Genomic DNA, 17,653 nt, shown 5'->3' with positions numbered 1-17,653 from the left:
TCATGAGCGGCTTTTTTTAATATCGAGCCACTTTAGTGAAAATATGAACATCATCATGTAGAAGATGAAGAATATTTAAGCCCTTCATTTGGTATTCGGGCTCAGCGCCGCTCCAAAAGTGCTGTGTCTCGCGGGTTCTGTGCTCAATGCTGCTCGCTGTTTCCGGGACAACGCTCTGTTTCACACAGACTGAGAGAAACGAAAGAAATCAGAGTGAGAGTTTAAACCCCTCTTCATCAGATTTACTGATCAGATTTATAGACCTTAATCTAATTTGAGAGATCAGACTGAAAACCCCCATTACTGACTCAGATCAGCCTCTTCATCAGATTTACTAATCAGATTATAGACCTTAATCTGATCTGAGAGATCAGACTGAAAAACCCCATTACCGACTCAGATCAGCCTCTTCATCAGATTTACTGATCAGATTATAGACCTTAATCTGATCTGAGAGATCAGACTGAAAAACCCCAATACTGACTCAGATCAGTCTCTTCATCAGATTTACTAATCAGATTATAGACCTTAATCTGATCTGAGAGATCAGACTGAAAAACCCCATTACTGACTCAGATCAGCCTCTTCATCAGATTTACTAATCAGATTATAGACCTTAATCTGATCTGAGAGATCAGACTGAAAAACCCCATTACTGACTCAGATCAGCCTCTTCATCAGATTTACTAATCAGATTATAGACCTTAATCTGATCTGAGAGATCAGACTGAAAAACCCCATTACTGACTCAGACCAGCCTCTTCATCAGATTTACTAATCAGATTATAGACCTTAATCTGATCTGAGAGATCAGACTGAAAAACCCCATTACTGACTCAGATCAGCCTCTTCATCAGATTTACTGATCAGATTTATAGACCTTAATCTGATCTGAGAGATCAGACTGAAAAACCCCAATACTGACTCAGATCAGCCTCTTCATCAGATTTACTGATCAGATTATAGACCTTAATCTGATCTGAGAGATCAGACTGAAAAACCCCATTACTGACTCAGACCAGCCTCTTCATCAGATTTACTGATCAGATTATAGACCTTAATCTGATCTGAGAGATCAGACTTAAAAACCCCAATACTGACTCAGATCAGCCTCTCCATCAGATTTACTGATCAGATTATAGACCTTAATCTGATCTGAGAGATCAGACTGAAAAACCCCATTACTGACTCAGATCAGCCTCTTCATCAGATTTACTAATCAGATTTATAGACCTTAATCTGATCTGAGAGATCAGACTGAAAAACCCCATTACTGACTCAGATCAGCCTCTTCATCAGATTTACTGATCAGATTATAGACCTTAATCTGATCTGAGAGATCAGACTGAAAAACCCCATTACTGACTCAGATCAGCCTCTTCATCAGATTTACTGATCAGATTTATAGACCTTAATCTAATTTGAGAGATCAGACTGAAAACCCCCATTACTGACTCAGATCAGCCTCTTCATCAGATTTACTAATCAGATTTATAGACCTTAATCTGATCTGAGAGATCAGATGCATGTTTACATGACCACTTATAATCAGATACCTGCAGAAATCTGTTAAATTATTATTAAATGAAATTATTAAATGCATGTAAAAACACTCAGTGGAATAATTAAACACACATTGGTGTCTGTTCCTCTGGAAAAGGGTTTTTACCACTGCTCCAACACTTTTGACCTGCAGAGAAACAAAGCAGTAAAACGCAGTAAAACTACATAAATATAATGTATAACATCATTTCATTACTCGGGACACATTCCTCTCCATTAATGTCAATTTGTGTGAGTTTATGAACCTAAAAACATTTAAATTATTTTTTAAACGACTCTAATGTCTTACAGTTAAACTTGCTTCTTCTGTAATTGTGCCTTTGCAACTGATATATGCAAATAAGCTCTGTTCTGATTGGTTGCCTCATTCTCAGTGAATGTATCCATTTCTGTGACATCACAAAAACAGAGAGCAGTTTGTTGTGAACGTTTAGAAACAATGTTTATGTTTCGACGGTGTGAGGGACCATCAGCCCTTTAAAGAGGGTTATTGGACAGTCAGCTTATATACTGCGCCCCCCCATGTGGAAGGATCTCAGAAACCCCCCAGCCAATTACATCCCCCCTCTGCGCACAGGCTCCATCCTGATTGGCCAGTTGTTGGATCTGCTCCGGGTCCAACGTGCGGCTCCACATGTTGACGGCGGTCATTTTCCCGGTAAAGGCCACTGCGGCGTCCATGTCTCTGTACATTCCTGAGGAGCTTTTCTCTTGACCCAGTAGGACGGCGCCACCCTCAGGCAGCTTGTAGCCTTGCACCACCACTGAGGAGCCCGACACCTGTCGGCCATCCACCCAGAGTGAGGCCACGCCCCCTTCTGAACTCCATAGCCCGCAGTAATGTCTCCACTGACCCTCTGATCCCATGCCGGCCGCCTGGACCGCACCCACCTCGCCGCCCACTGTAAAGATCAGCACGTCCCTGTTCAGCAGAAGCTGCAGCTCCTGAGGGTTCCACCTGCTGCTGTAGGAGAACAGCATGGTTCTGTCCAGCGCCTCGGTCACTCTCACCCACAGACAGACTGACAGAGCAGTCAGAGAGAGGGATGAAGGCAGAGTGACCTCCGCAAAACTGTGCTTAGAGCGCATCGGGAACAACAGAGCCATCTCACAGCCTTCGACAGAGAGAGAGAGAAAGAGAGAGAGAGAAACAGAGAGAGAGCGAGAGAGAGAGAGAATAATTAGATACTGAATACTTCACAGTGATTACTGGATGGAGACTAAGTCAGTCAGGGTGATGTTAAGTTCAGGTGAGGGTCTGCAGGGCTGTTTACCTGAGGGCAGGTAACGGTGGGCGGCGGCCCGCTGCAGCAGAGCGAGCTGTGCGTGAACTCTCTGTAGATCCGCAGCTGTGGCCATCAGCGCCCGCTCCAGCTTTCCTCTGTCCACTCCGGAGTCCTGCTGGCTCTTCATCATCACCAGGCCCAGGTAGCCGTTCTCCAGCTTCTCCAGACGGGAGGCCTGCAGCCCTGTGAAGTTCTCCAGCTGCTGGAGGGCGGAGCCACATTGAGCCTGCAGCCTATCAGCCGTCTGCTTTGCTTCGTCCACCACTGCGTCCAGCCTGAGGTCCAGCTGCTGACCTAAAGAGCTGCAGGACTCCTCCAGCATGGAGCCGCTGCTGGACCTGCTCTGGATCTCTTCTCTGAGGTTTCTCATCATCTCCTCACCAGCTTCCAGCATCATGTTCTGCCTCATGTGGGAATCTTCCAGCATGGTGAAGAGCTTATGCCAGCGGGACTGCTCACGACCCTCACATGGACTGGAGGTCACCGCTGCATCGGACAACAATTACTGCTTAATACACTCAGGTAATACACATCTTCATTCATATAAGGTACTGAATAATTCATAGTAGATCCTGAATAATTTACAGTAAATAGGAACATATATAGTGATAGGAACCAGACGTCCCCCTCTAAAAGCTCCTCACAGTGGTGGTGATGGGAACCAGACGTCCCTCTAAAAGCTCCTCACAGTGGAGGTGATGGGAACCAGACGTCCCTCTAAAAGCTCCTACAGAAAGTTCCTACATGAACTGGTTCTGAATTCACTGCCTGATGACTGAGACGCTGTTTTATGAGAGTTTAGAGAACTTCAACTCCATTCATGGTGGAGGGAGACATGCAGGGCGCTGTGCGGCAAAATAGTCCCCAAAGAAAACTCATTATTCCAGATTTTCCACTGTTTTCCATCATCAACATTCCATATAAGCTCAGAAGACTCGTGTAGGTTCTCTGGTGGTTCTGGATGGTAAATAAAGTGTCTATATCTGTGTTGTAGTCATGGCGATGCCTGGTTCCTATCACAATTTAAATTTAAAAAATGGTGGAATTCCCCTTTAAATTCCCAAGATTTTCACAAGCTGGCGTTGAAGTCAAGGCACGTTTAAGGCAGCACGGCTGTATTTCTGCTGGATCCTGCTGGACAGTGAACAGCTGTTTGTCATCAGTGTATAATTTCAAATACATAACTGTTTTTAATTTTTCGGTCTATATGGTTTTAATGAAATTCACCTGTCAACTGTAAACAAAGAAAGCAGCTTAAAAATCTACTTAAATACTATTAGCATCTTTCAGTGTTCGAGCTATGAGGGTGAAACTGGTGTCTCATGTAAATTTACCACCTTGAATGGTGCAAATAAGGACTGAGTCTGTTCTTCACTTTTTAGTGAAAGTATAAATATTATTATGTATTTAAAGGCACAGAATCACAAACCTATCAGACGTAAACAGAAGCGCTAACTTCTCTGCTGTTAACCGGAGAGATTCATTTCAGAGAGAAATCAGAGAAACATGTACCTTCCTGCTTTCCTGCCTCTGAGATGTCATTGTAGTAGGAATCTGAATAGTCGCTGTAGTCATAACTCAGTCCACTCAGCCCAGCCAGCATGCAGGGCAGCCACAGCAGCCACAGGCTCTTGGTGAGATCCATGCTATGGTCAGTTCTGCTCCAGTTCTCGTCCCGCGTGCTGCGTCTCACTGTCTGATTTTCCTCCTGTGCTGCTGCTGACCGGTGCTTTGGCTGCTGGCCCCTGGCCTGGAACACAGTGAGCATGTGGGGGGCTGAGAGGCTTTTAAACACGAGCTGCTGAGTCTCCACCAAGAAGCCGTGTGTGTGGGGAGGGAGCGAAACTCAGGGGAGGGAATTGCCTCCATACAGACCTCCAGCCAAGGACAGAAGACTGAAGCAATATTTAGGAAGTACACAGTCCTATGGTCTGAGATAATTGGGCTGATGTGTCCTGGACTGGACTAATGGGTCCTGGAATGGGCTAACGGCAGCCTGGGCTATCAGAGCCAGGACTGAGCTAATAGGGTACAGGATTGGGCTAGCAGGGTCTGAGCTGGTCTACCAGGCTCTAGACTGGGCTATTGGAGTCCTGGAGTGGGCTATCAGGGTGTGGACTGGGCTAATGCGGTCTGGACTGAGCTAATGTGGTCTTCCTTGGTCTAACAGCATCCTGGATTGGGCTAATAGGGCTCTGGACTGGGCTAATATTGTCTGGAATGGTCAAAGTCACAGACTTTGGATTGAACTAATGGGGTCCTGGATTGGGCTTATTTGGTCTGGAATGGGCTAACAGAGCACTGAACCAGATGAGAATGGTCCTGAATTGGTCTAATAAGGTGCTGGACTGGGCTCTCAGGGTCAGGGCTGGTTTAACAGGATCTGAAATGGTAAAAGGGTCTTGGACTGGGCTAATGAGAACTGGACTTGGCTAATAGGGCCTGGAGTGTTTTACCAGCATCCTGGACTGGGCTAATAGGGTCCTAGACTGGGCTAAGAGGATCTGGACTGGGGTAACCAGGTCCTGAACTGGGCTAACAGGGTCCTAGACTGAGCTGATATGGTCCTGGACTGGGATGAATCTGTGTAACATGGCTAACAGTGTTAAATCTAAAGGTCTTTGTTTAGTAATCAGTGATTCGCTCAGTAATTAGGGTTGTGCTTTATCTTGTTCAGTGTTTTAAAGCTCTTCTGTCATGTTACAGGGATACTGTAGAAAGAGGAGTGAGCATTGTGGGTATTAGCTGTGGGAGCCTGTGGGTGATTCTAAGAGTGACCGTCTGGAATCTGTGCTAGAGAGACAGACTGACCAAGCAGAGTTCAGAGAAGTTTTGAAAGTCTTATGGAACGAGCCACAGGCAACAGCAGTAAAGTGGAATACCAGGAGTTATTTGATTGGTGGAGTCGGTCAGAGTTTACCTGCAGGCTGGACACACAGGTAGCATGATGGAAAAATAATAGTGGACATTATTGAGAGTTTTATTTGCAGAAGATGAACAGGAAGAGAACAGATAAACATCTGTAGACTGAGATTAAAGAGCCTGAATGATTGAAAACTCTAGTTTTATCGGGATGTTTTGTGTAAACACTGTTAAACATACGGTTCACTCAACAGTGAATACAGTACACACAAGGAAACTAAGCCCACTTTCACTGTTTTTGTGAAGTTATAGAAAGCAACTCACTTACATATATCCAGCTGTTGCAGGTGCAGCTGTTACATTCAGGAGCCTCAGGCTGAGACACGCTGGATGTTCTTCACTTCAGTAGCTTTTTGAGCTGCGGCTTTTGTACCTCGGGGTGTTTCTGGAACTCTAGTCATTGATGGACGGTGGAGGAAAGTCGTTAGAGCAGTTAGACTCTCCCACACTGAGCTGGCTGGGTGTGTAACGTCTGCAGAGTTATGAGGGAACATAAAGCACCTTTTACAGAGTTCTGGTCAGTTTTAGGGGGTTTTCTTGTGAATCAGAGGCATTTCAGTCACGTGCCGAGAGACGCATGTGTTTCCAGAACTGATGAAACACCCTGGGCACGAGAACCGCTCTAATGAAGAACCTTCTTAAGAAAGCTTAAGAAATTATAGTTGCTTTTGTAGAATGTGTATGAATGTACGTTGGAATATGTAGGTACACACCTCTACAGTGATGCCGCTAGCACTAAGCTAACTGATGCAGATGAACCTCTTTTGGCTGTTGCACATTAAACATGAACATTTGAAGCTTGAAAAATTGAAGAATTTTATCTGAAGACTGTTATCAGAACTGTCGGGATTAGATGATTAACACTGATTAATTAAAAACATGTACATTCTCCATGAATCAGCTTAGTCATTAATGTGCAGACTTTAAGGATGATCAGGTAACCTGCAGGACATGATAAAGCCATGTTTGCAGTGTGATGGCCCTCCACAAGGGGGAGCTATTAGCATGTCTCACTGAAAGAGAGGAAACCCACACCAGCAGGATCTCACTAATGCATATTTGTATTCAAAGATTTCATGAATATAAAGTAAACCCAAATGCTCGCTGATTCAGACTGTATGTTCAGTTGAAGTGAAAGTTTTGTTTAATTAGGTTTAGGCTGAACAGCTAACATGCTAATATGCTAGTTCTCTGCTAATTGTAGTGCTCAGTTTCTATTTATTTGCTATGTTAATAAATTTTGCCATAACTTTTACACAGTTATTATTTTTCCAATATGTTAAACTGAGTAAATAAACAGGATTAATGTATTAAAATGTAGATGAGTGACTTATTTACACTCAGAAACTTTTGCACACCACTGTATATAATGACCTGCACAGCTGTGAGAAGTTGGATTGAAGACTCAAAGCAGAAAAAAGTTCTCAAAATAGTAAATTATGATTTAAAGGCATTAAATGCAAATAATCTGATAGTATTAAGATAGATAGATAGATAGATAGATAGATAGATAGATAGATAGATAGATAGATAGATAGATAGATAGATACTTTATTGATCCCGAAGGAAATTTACATTTAAATATAGTTTATTATATTATATATTATAATGGTGAGAAATAGAATTTGATGGATTCAAATTTATCTGTGTTCTTTGTTCTTATATCAAATATTTTCAAAGGTTTCTGTTTTATATATTGTTGTGGAATCTGTGTTTTATTTAGTTAAGCACATTTCTATTGATTTTGTGGTTCCTCAATTACTGATTTAATCAATACACATATCTGAATCCCATGTATCAGTTTTCATAGTCCATAGAGTCCATAGAGCTGCCGCCACTGTTTAACATTCATAACAACTAACCAGAACCTGCTTAGACTACAACTCATTCACAGTCAGGGACGTATCTAGAACCTTCAGACCTCCAAACTAACAAAACTGTGCATTTTTGGTAGTTAATCTAACGTGGAATGGCCTTCAGTCCAGCTCCTGAAGTCCTAACCAATGGGAGAGCAGCTCAGCTGAAGATATAGAGAGAGAACGCAGAGAGAACAATTCTGATTGGATGATTTTCTTTTGGGTGTTTCAACATTTTCAACTAAAACTGAACAGTGTGATATATCACTGCAAAAATCACTAGATGTTCTCTGAAGACCTAGATGACCCTGAGGGTTCTGCACCATCAGCCTTTTCAGCACATTTAATGAAGCTTGAAAGTGGAGTTTTTCTAACTTTACAGTAAATAAGGTAATAAAAACTGTGGAGCCTCTGAGGAGCTGAGAGCGTTTCAGGATTCTGAGAGATTCACTCGGCTTAGCCTCAGTTATGCCATTTGGATAAATAAGATAATAAATCATTCCAGTTAAAATGCTGATTTATGCACAGCTGAAATGCAGAGTGTGGAAAGACTCAACCTCCTGCTCTGCATTACAGACCAGCTCAGCTCAGCTCAGAGTTCAGTACCACAAACATCCCTCAGAGAGAAAATCAGCTCAGCAACCATCTACACACTGTAGAGCTGAGGGTCCATCAGTCCATGCGCCCCCTACAGTCACACCTGCACATTTTATTACACAGTTACTGTTTATTTACTCACCTTTTCAAAAAAATAAGGTATGAAATATGGCCAGTGCAAAAGTTATGGCACATTTTGTACTGGGAGGTGGGTGGAGTAACCTGACTCTCATCAGCATGATGCATTTGACCTGGGCTCTTATCCAGAGATAAATGGGTTCTGTCTGAGTTATTCTACTGAATGAGTCCAAACTGCAGCCTCTCAGTAAACAAACCATTTAAAGCCAAGGATGTTTTCAGATCTTAGATATTAAAACATTCTGTCCAGATCTGTTTAAACTGAAGGGTTAATAAAGACAGTAATGAAATAAATATACACATCATCATTATTGGGTTCTGCCAAGATTCTGCCATGATTTCTGTCAATGTTTCCATAAAAAAAGACCAGTTAGCTCTAAATAAGGACAAAATGCCCTCCTGTTCTAAAGGGTTCAAGCGATCCTGTACTAAGATTAACTCATGTTAGACTCTGTGGTAAAGTACTAATGGCTGGAGAACTCGGCTTAAATGAAGGTCATCAGATGAGGAAAGCCGGATCTCTGTGTGTTCTCAGTGATCCGACTCGGCACTGCCAGTTCCGTTTAGCCAACTGGACCATGCTGCTGTGGTTGTGAATTAGTCCTGAGTGTCCGGTCTGGTCACTCCTCCATCTCTAAACCACACACTTACACTGCGCTCACTGGCGGCCTGAATAACAGAAAAATAAAGCTAACGTTAGCGCGTCAGAGAAATATCACACTCTCAGCCCTCAGAGAGACATTAGCTCAGGCTCACTGCTGTATTTAGAGCTGATCTAATCAGAGGGTGGTTCACTGTAAAGGTTAATGATGCGCTTATTCCTCTCATTAATACTCTATAATAAGACATGATGTCACTTTCATTATATTCAGACTATTGTTGCAGACAGACTGATATCACTTTACTACCGTTACAACACCGTCATTACGAGCCAAATAAACCAAAACCAATGGGTGTGGACAAGGCTGCGTGAGGGGGACGAGGCAGAGTGAGAGGGACGAGGCAGAGTGAGATGGACGAGGCAGAGTGAGAGGGACGAGGCAGAGTTAAAGGGACGATGCAGAGTGAGATGGACGAGGCCGAGTGAGACGGACGAAGCAAAGTGAGAGGGACAAGGCAGAGTGAGACAGACGAGGCTAAGTGAGAGGGACGAGGCAGAGTGAGACAGATGCGGCCGAGTGAGATGGACGAAGCAAAGTGAGAGGGATGAGGCCGAGTGAGAGGGACGAGGCAGAGTGAGAGGGACGAGGCAGAGTGAGATGGACGAGGCCGAGTGAGACAGACGAAGCAGAGTGAGAGGGACAAGGCAGAGTGAGACAGACGAGGCTAAGTGAGAGGGACGCGGCCGAGTGAGACGGATGCAGCCGAGTGAGACAGACGAAGCAAAGTGAGAGGGATGAGGCCGAGTGAGAGGGACGAGGCAGAGTGAGATGGACGAGGCAGAGTGAGAGGGACGAGGCAGAGTTAAAGGGACGATGCAGAGTGAGATGGACGAGGCCGAGTGAGACGGACGAAGCAAAGTGAGAGGGACAAGGCAGAGTGAGACAGACGAGGCTAAGTGAGAGGGACGAGGCAGAGTGAGATGGATGAGGCCGAGTGAGACGGACAAAGCAGAGTGAGAGGGACGAGGCAGAGTGAGACAGGCGAAGCAGAGTGAGAGGGACGAGGCCGAGTGAGACGGACGCAGCAAAGTGAGAGGGACGAGGCTGAGTTAGAAGGATGTGGCCGAGTGAGAGGGACGAGGCAGAGTGAGAGGGACGAGGCAGAGTGAGAGGGACGAGGCAGAGTGAGACGGACTCAGTGCAGAGCTGAAGAAATCGAGAATTAAAACTAGGAGTGATTAACATTCAGACAAACATAAACCCTCCCTTCAGAGCTCCCTCCAAAGCTCCAACCCAAACACTGCATCAGGGCTGTTGCAATGCTCAAACATTAAATCAAAAAAAAGATGCAACATTGGTAATTTATATACAATGTGAGTTTGAATCTAAAGTGTGAGTAAAGAATGTTTTAGAAAAGCTCAGAGTTTAGTAAACTCAGTGGTGTTACAGTCGGTGGAGTTACTGTCAGTGGTGTAACAGTCAGCAGTGTTACTGTCAGTGGTGTAACAGTCAGCAGTGTTACTGTCAATGGTGTAAAGGTCAGCAGTGTTACTGTCAGTGGTGTAACGGTCAGCAGTGTTACTGTCAGTGGTGTTACCATCAGTGGTGCTACCATCAGCAGTGTTACCATTAGTGATGTAAAGGTCAGCAGTGTTACTGTCAGTAGTGTAATGGTCAGCAGTGTTACTGTCAGTGGTGTTACCATCAGTGGTGCTACCATCAGCAGTGTTACCGTTAGTGATGTAAAGGTCAGCAGTGTTACTGTCAGTGGTGTAAAGGTCAGCAGTGTTACTGTCAATGGTGTAACGGTCAGCAGTGTTACTGTCAATGGTGTAAAGGTCAGCAGTGTTACTGTCAGTGGTGTAATGGTCAGCAGTGTTACTGTCAGTGATGTTACCATCAGTGGTGCTACCATCAGCAGTGTTACTGTCAGTGATGTTACCATCAGTGGTGCTACCATCAGCAGTGTTACTGTTAGTGATGTAAAGGTCAGCAGTGTTACTGTCAGTGGTGTAATGGTCAGCAGTGTTACTGTCAGTGATGTAAAGGTCAGCAGTGTTACTGTCAGTGGTGTTACACTCAGCGATGTTACCATCAGTGGTGCTACCAACAGCAGTGTTACTGTCAGTGATGTAATGGTCTGCAGCTGCAGCTACAAGACTAACATATAATATGCATATGTGTCCAATATTTGATACTTACATATAAACATACATTTATTTTGAAATATACATCAAACTCTTTATAACACATATGAGCAAACATGGCCAGATCTCAAACCACATCTTAAAGTTGTCCAGTTGTGAGCACAGTTGCATTCTGGATGTTGTGTCTCCTAGAAGAGAGGAAAAGCTCCTCGTTTATGAAGAACCTTTAAATCCAGCTAATGTGGAACAGATTAGCGCTGAGCTTGTGGCTGACAGGGCGCTGAGTGAGTGATTTATAGAGGCAGAAGAATCTCTTAAAATAACTATTACACAACACTCAGCATCAGACACTGATACAGCACAGTGATGGCAAAGAGAGCTAACGTCCCGTGAGCTAACGTCCCGAGAGCTAACGTCCTGAGAGCTAACGTCCCGAGAGTGTCAATGAACCGACTCGCCCAAATCTGAAAGAGCCCACCAAGTCAACCCTGATAGATCTAATACTCTCCAATGAAGCTGACAAAATTACTGCCTCAGGAGTTTTTGAACTTGGCATAAGTGATCATTGTCCCATCGGATGCATTAGATGCAGTTGTATGAATGAAACAGGCTCTCGGTTGGTGGTTAGAAGAAATTTTAATCATTTTAATGAGCAAGCTTTCCTTTCTGACTTAGCAATGAGTGAAATCCACCTTACACTAGAAATCTCCGATGTTGATGGGGCAACAAACCACTTCAGTAAAACTTTTCTAACAGTGGTAAACAAACATGCCCCATTCAAAAAGTCAAGAATCAGAGACAGATCAAGTCCCTGGTTTACGGGTGAGGTTTCCTCATTGTTTAAGGCCAGAAATAAAGCCTGGTCAACTGCTAGACGCTCAGGGGAGAGAGACCACTGTCTTACCTTTAGACAGCTGAGAAATAAAAACTTCTGCTGTTAGAAAAGCTAAATCAGAATATCACCTCAGCTTAATCACCAGCACTAGAAACCCTCAAAACTTCTGGAAAATAATAAATTCTCTAAAAAATAATTCCCCCCTTTTTCCAACAAGCAGTTTAGTTGACGATCAGCGGATTTCTGCCCAGAAGGAAATATGTCAAGCCTTTAACTCACACTTTGCTGCAGCCGGCCACATCTTTGATAAGAATAGCACAAACCTATTGAATAAAACTGATCTCAGCTCTACTGTTTCTGGAACGCATGGTCTTTTCTCACTCCAGCCATTTTCTCCATATTTAGTTGCTAATGCCCTGGATAAAATTAATCCATGAAAAGCCACTGGAGAAGATGGGCTGGACCCCTTTTTATTGCGTCTCGCAGTCCCGATTATTTTAGAATACATTTTATACATTTTTAATCTTTCAGTTTTATCTTGCAGAATTCCCAGGGTCTGGAAAACAGCTCATGTAATTCCTCTGCATAAAGTGGTGAGACAACAGATCTGAATAATTATAGGCCAATTTCAAAACTGTCGTGTTTAGCAAAAATGTTAGAATCTCTAGTAAACCAGCAACTGAAATAATTTCTTCATGAAAATTCTGTTTTATCTAAATATCAGTCTGGATTCAGAGAAGGTCACAGCACTATCTCTGCTACAACACTGGTTTTAAACAATCTTTATTCAGACATAGACCAGAAGAAACATTGTGCAGCTGTTTTTATTGACTTAACAAAAGCATTCGACACAGTTGATCACACTCTTCTTTTACGGAACTTAGAAAAGATTGGCTTTGATGCAGCTGCGCTGGACTGGACCCAAAACTACCTCACTGACAGAAATCAGTGCATGACACTGAATAATTATAAATCAGAGTTGGTATCTGTATCTAAAGGTGTACCACAAGGTTAAATTTTGGGTCCAGTCTTATTTAATATCTATATAAATGATATTGCTGCCTCTGCTTCAACCTCAGACTGCAAAGTTCACCTTTATGCAGATGACACGATTTTATATTGCTCAGCTGATTCTATTCATGCTGCAACAAGAAAATTACAGAGCTCATTTAATGCTCTGCAGGTGGCGCTATATAAGCACAAACTAGTTTTAAATGCCACAAAAACTAAGTTCATGCTGTTTTCAGATCTTTTAATACTGATTTTAGTGCTGTAAATATTACTACCCTGGCAGGATCCACTATTGAGAGAGTCACGGAATATAAATACCTTGGCATATGGCTGGATGATAAACTCAGTTTTAAACCACACATTAATAAACTAGTCAGTAAATGCGACAGAAGCTGGGTTATTTTTATAGACCGTCCTGTTTCCCCACGCACGCCAGAAAAAGACTAGTTGAAGCAGCTTTACTATCAGTGCTGGACTTTGGTGACGTTATCTATAAATATGCTCCTCCAGCTCTCTCAAATTACTGGACCCAGTGCATCGCTCTGCCCTGAGGGTCATCACTGGAGATCTGTACAGAACTCACCACTGAGAGCTGTATGCGAAAGTTGGGTGGCCCTCTTTAATGGGACGAAGGGAAACACACTGGTTGATTTTTATTTATAAGACACTCTCAGGTCATTTGCCAGAATACATCACTTCACTGATGAATACAAATAACAGTAATTATCAGACTCGCTCTAGTAACTGGATCAGCTGCCAGGTACCAAGAGTTTTTACTGAACTGGGAAAATCTGCTTTTAGTCACAGCACCAGCTGGAATTCACTACAGGACACACTAAACCTCGGCTCACTGGCGTCACTCAGTCATTTTAAACTTTTAATATCAAACCACCTACAGACAGCCTGCACCTGTTTTACTTAATCTTATTTATTCGGAACTTTTATTTTGTGTTAGTTCTCCTTAATTCTTTATCTCTTTTTATTTATTTATTTCCTGTCATTTTATTTTGAAGTTTTTTTATCGTTACTTTTTTAAATTTGTGATATTGTATTATTACCTTACTAATTTCTTATCTATTTTTGATCTTAATTTCTTATCATTTAAATCTCAAGTTCTATTTTTTATCTACTTTTATCTTTTATTCACTGTTATTTAAAATTTTCTTTTAATTTAAAATGATTACATGTAGTTATTATTTTCTTTGTCATGTCAATCCCTGTTTTTGTAAATGCTCGGCTACACTGAAAATGAGGGTTGCCCTCAATGTACTTCCGAGTCAAAATAAAGGTTGATTGATTGAGAGCTAACGTCCCGAGAGCTAACGTCCCCGAGAGCTAACGTCCCGAGAGGTAACGTGCTGAGAGCTAACGAACTGAGAGCTAACATCCCGAGAACTAATGTCCTGAGAGCTAACGTCCCGAGAGCTAACGTCCCGAGAGCTAACGTGCTGAGAGCTAACGTCCTGAGAGCTAACGTCCCGAGAGCTAACGTCCCGAGAGCTAACGTGCTGAGAGCTAACGAACTGAGAGCTAACATCCCGAGAACTAATGTCCTGAGAGCTAACGTCCCGAGAGCTAATGTGCTGAGAGCTAATGTCAAGAGAGCTAACGTGCTGAGAGCTAACGAACTGAGAGCTAACATCCCGAGAACTAATGTCCTGAGAGCTAACGTCCCGAGAGCTAACGTCCCGAGAGCTAACGAACTGAGAGCTAACATCCCGAGAACTAATGTCCCGAGAGCTAACGTCCCGAGAGCTAACGTCCTGAGAGCTAACGTGCTGAGAGCTAACGAACTGAGAGCTAACATCCCGAGAACTAATGTCCTGAGAGCTAACGTCCCGAGAGCTAACGTCCTGAGAGCTAACGTCCCGAGAGCTAACATCTCGAGAGCTAACGTCCTGAGAGCTAACGTCCCGAGAGCTAACGAACTGAGAGCTAACGTCTTGAGACCTAACGTCCCGAGAGCTAATGTCCTCAGAGCTAACGTCCCGAGAGCTAACATCCTGAGAGCTAACGTCCCGAGAGCTAACGTCCTGAGAGCTAATGGGCTGTGAGCTGATAGCCTGAGAGCTAATGGGCTGTGAGCTGACAGCCTGAGAGCTAACGGGCTCTGAGCTGATAGCCTGGGAGCTAACGGGCTGTGAGCTGATAGTCTGAGAGCTAACGGGCTCTGAGCTGACAGCCTGAGAGCTAACGGGCTCTGAGCTGATAGCCTGAGAGCTAACGGGCTCTGAGCTGATAGCCTGAGAGCTAACGGGCTGTGAGCTAACGGGCTGTGAGCTGATAGCCTGAGAGCTAACGGGCTGTGAGCTGATAGCCTGAGAGCTAACGGGCTCTGAGCTGACAGCCTGAGAGCTAACAGGCTCTGAGCTGACAGCCTGAGAGTTAACAGGCTCTGAGCTGATAGCCTGAGAGCTAACGGGCTGTGAGCTTATAGCCTGAGAGCTAACGGGCTGTGAGCTGATAGCCTGAGAGCTAACGGGCTGTGAGCTGATAGACTGAGAGCTAACGGGCTGTGAGCTGAAAGCCTGGGAGCTAACGGGCTGTGAGCTGATAGCCTGTGAGCTTACGGGCTCTGAGCTGATAGCCTGAGAGCTAACGGGCTGTGAGCTGATAGCCTGAGAGCTAACGGGCTGTGAGCTGATAGCCTGGGAGCTAACGGCCTGTGAGCTGATAGCCTGCACTAAAACCACCTGACTTAAACTCAGAATGTTCCTCCGCAGCGACTGAGGAACCGCAGTCATCTCAGCAATGTCCCTCTGCGCAGCAGCTGCTCTAAATACGGCCAGAAGCTTGTTCAGAGAGTTCATCCAAGCCAGGATCAAGTTCAGCTCCTTTCATCACCCGCTGCTGCAGCCAGAGCCCTGCGACCCAGCGCAGCGTCAGTCCATCTCTGACTCTCTGCAGGAGGAAGAGCTCATCTGACAAGCGCATCACAGAAGGCCAAGGGTGAGTCCAGTGGGTCAGAGCAGGTATCAGTGACACCTGGCAGAACCTTCACTTCCTCTGGGCTGCAACAAGAGAACTCTCCTCTGACTCACTGACCCCACGAATGCTGCAGCAACATCCTGCACACAGATCCGATTCAGTCCCACTGAGGACGGAGAGCTGATCAGAGCTCAGAGCACTGATCACTTTTACAGCCTCGCTTAAACACACACAGCAGCTCGAAATGCATGTTAATTTAACAACTGATGATAATAATAATAATAATAATAATAATACACAACCGGTTCCACCAGTTACGTCTGTTCCACTCTGGCAGCTAATGTGACAGTTCCACCTTACATGGTGCAGCTGTTCCATTCTGGGGGCTGACAGTTCCACCTTAAATGAGGAAAGTTACAGACTAATCGATCCGTGTTACCGGAACAGCAGCTGTGCTGAACACAGCGGCTCATAAACACAGACAAACTAATACAGTGACTGACTTATGCAACAGCTGCAGTTCATAATGTATCCACTAGAGGCCCTCAGTACAGTTTAGCACAGTCGTGCGTTGATATACAAGGGGAAGAATATAATGGCTGAACCATTTAAGGTGGAGCCGTCGCATCAGCCATTAGAATGGAACAGCTGCTCCATTTAAGGTGGAGCTGTCGCATCAGCCCCCAGAATGGAACAGCCGCTCCATTTAAGGTGGAGCTGTCGCATCAGTGCCAGAATGGAACAGCCGCTCCGTTTAAGGTGGAGCTGTCGCATCAGCCGCCAGAATGGAACAGCCGCTCCATTTAAGGTGGAGCTGTCGCATCAGCTGCCAGATTGGAACAGCCGCTCCATTTAATGTGGAGCTGTCGCATCAGCACCAGAATGGAACAGCCGCTCCATTTAAGGTGGAGCTGTCGCATCAGCGCCAGAATGGAACAGCCACTCCATTTAAGGTGGAGCTGTCGCATCAGCGCCAGAATGGAACAGCCGTTCCATTTAAGGAGGAGCTGTCACATCAGCCGCCAGAATGGAACAGCCACTCCATTTCAGGTGGAGCTGTCGCATCAGCCGCCAGAATGGAACAGCCGCTCCATTGAAGGTGGAGCTGTCGCATCAGCTACCAGAATGGAACAGCCGCTCCATTTAAGGTGGAGCTGTCGCATCAGCCGCCAGAATGGAACAGCCACTCCATTTCAGGTGGCGCTGTCGCGTCAGCCGCCAGAATGGAACAGCCGCTCCATTTAAGGTGGAACTGTCACGTCAGCCGCCAGAATGGAACAGCCGCACGATTTAAGGTGGAGCTGTCGCATCAGCCGCCAGAATGGAACAGTTGCACGATTTAAGGTGGAGCTGTCGCATCAGCCGCCAGAATGGAACAGTTGCACCATTTAAGGTGGAGCTGTCGCATCAGCCGCCAGAATGGAACAGTTGCACCATTTAAGGTGGAGCTGTCGCATCAGCCACCAGACTGGAACAGCCGCACCATTTAAGGGGGAGCTGTCGCATCAGCTGCCAGAATGGAACAGTTGCACCATTTAAGGTGGAACTGTCACGTCAGCTGCCAGAATAGAGCAGCGCATGTCTCCAGTGACTGAGTAAATCAGAGGGAATTGGGGAATTTGATTTTCAGCTCAGGTTTCAGTACCGAGCACATGTTCCTCTTTTAATCCCTTTGGTTCCCTCATTAACATGTGAAGCTTCATTTGGTTCTCTCTGAGTCACAAGCTGCTTCTCCTTAATCAAAAAGGGTTAAAGCTTGACATCGTAA

At 44.7% G+C, this 17,653-nt stretch overlaps 1 protein-coding gene across 2 annotated transcripts; it reads right to left on the bottom strand.

Annotated features, from left to right (window-relative positions):
• ptx3b (pentraxin 3, long b) lies at positions 1–4,646 on the bottom strand. Of its 2 annotated transcripts, none has more exons than XM_037534844.1 (4): positions 4,362–4,646; positions 2,838–3,335; positions 1,636–2,678; positions 1–189 (listed from the first exon to the last, which is right to left on the bottom strand). In XM_037534844.1, exons 1-3 carry the CDS (start codon positions 4,615–4,617, stop codon positions 2,062–2,064), a joined length of 1,371 nt encoding a protein of 456 aa, XP_037390741.1. In that variant the 5' UTR covers positions 4,618–4,646; the 3' UTR covers positions 1–189; positions 1,636–2,061. The 2 variants fall into 2 exon arrangements, with proteins under 2 accessions (XP_037390741.1, XP_037390740.1); XM_037534843.1 differs by lacking the exon at positions 1–189 and adding an exon at positions 1,359–1,410 and having other exon boundaries at positions 1,500–2,678.
• Between the last annotated feature and the right edge of the window lie 13,007 nt (positions 4,647–17,653).

This window comes from Pygocentrus nattereri, chromosome 2 (assembly GCF_015220715.1).
Source record: "Pygocentrus nattereri isolate fPygNat1 chromosome 2, fPygNat1.pri, whole genome shotgun sequence".
In the NCBI taxonomy this organism is placed as follows: domain Eukaryota; kingdom Metazoa; phylum Chordata; class Actinopteri; order Characiformes; family Serrasalmidae; genus Pygocentrus; species Pygocentrus nattereri.
The sequence above is the reverse complement of the archived record's forward strand: the minus strand, read 5'-3'. Positions and strand labels throughout refer to the sequence as shown.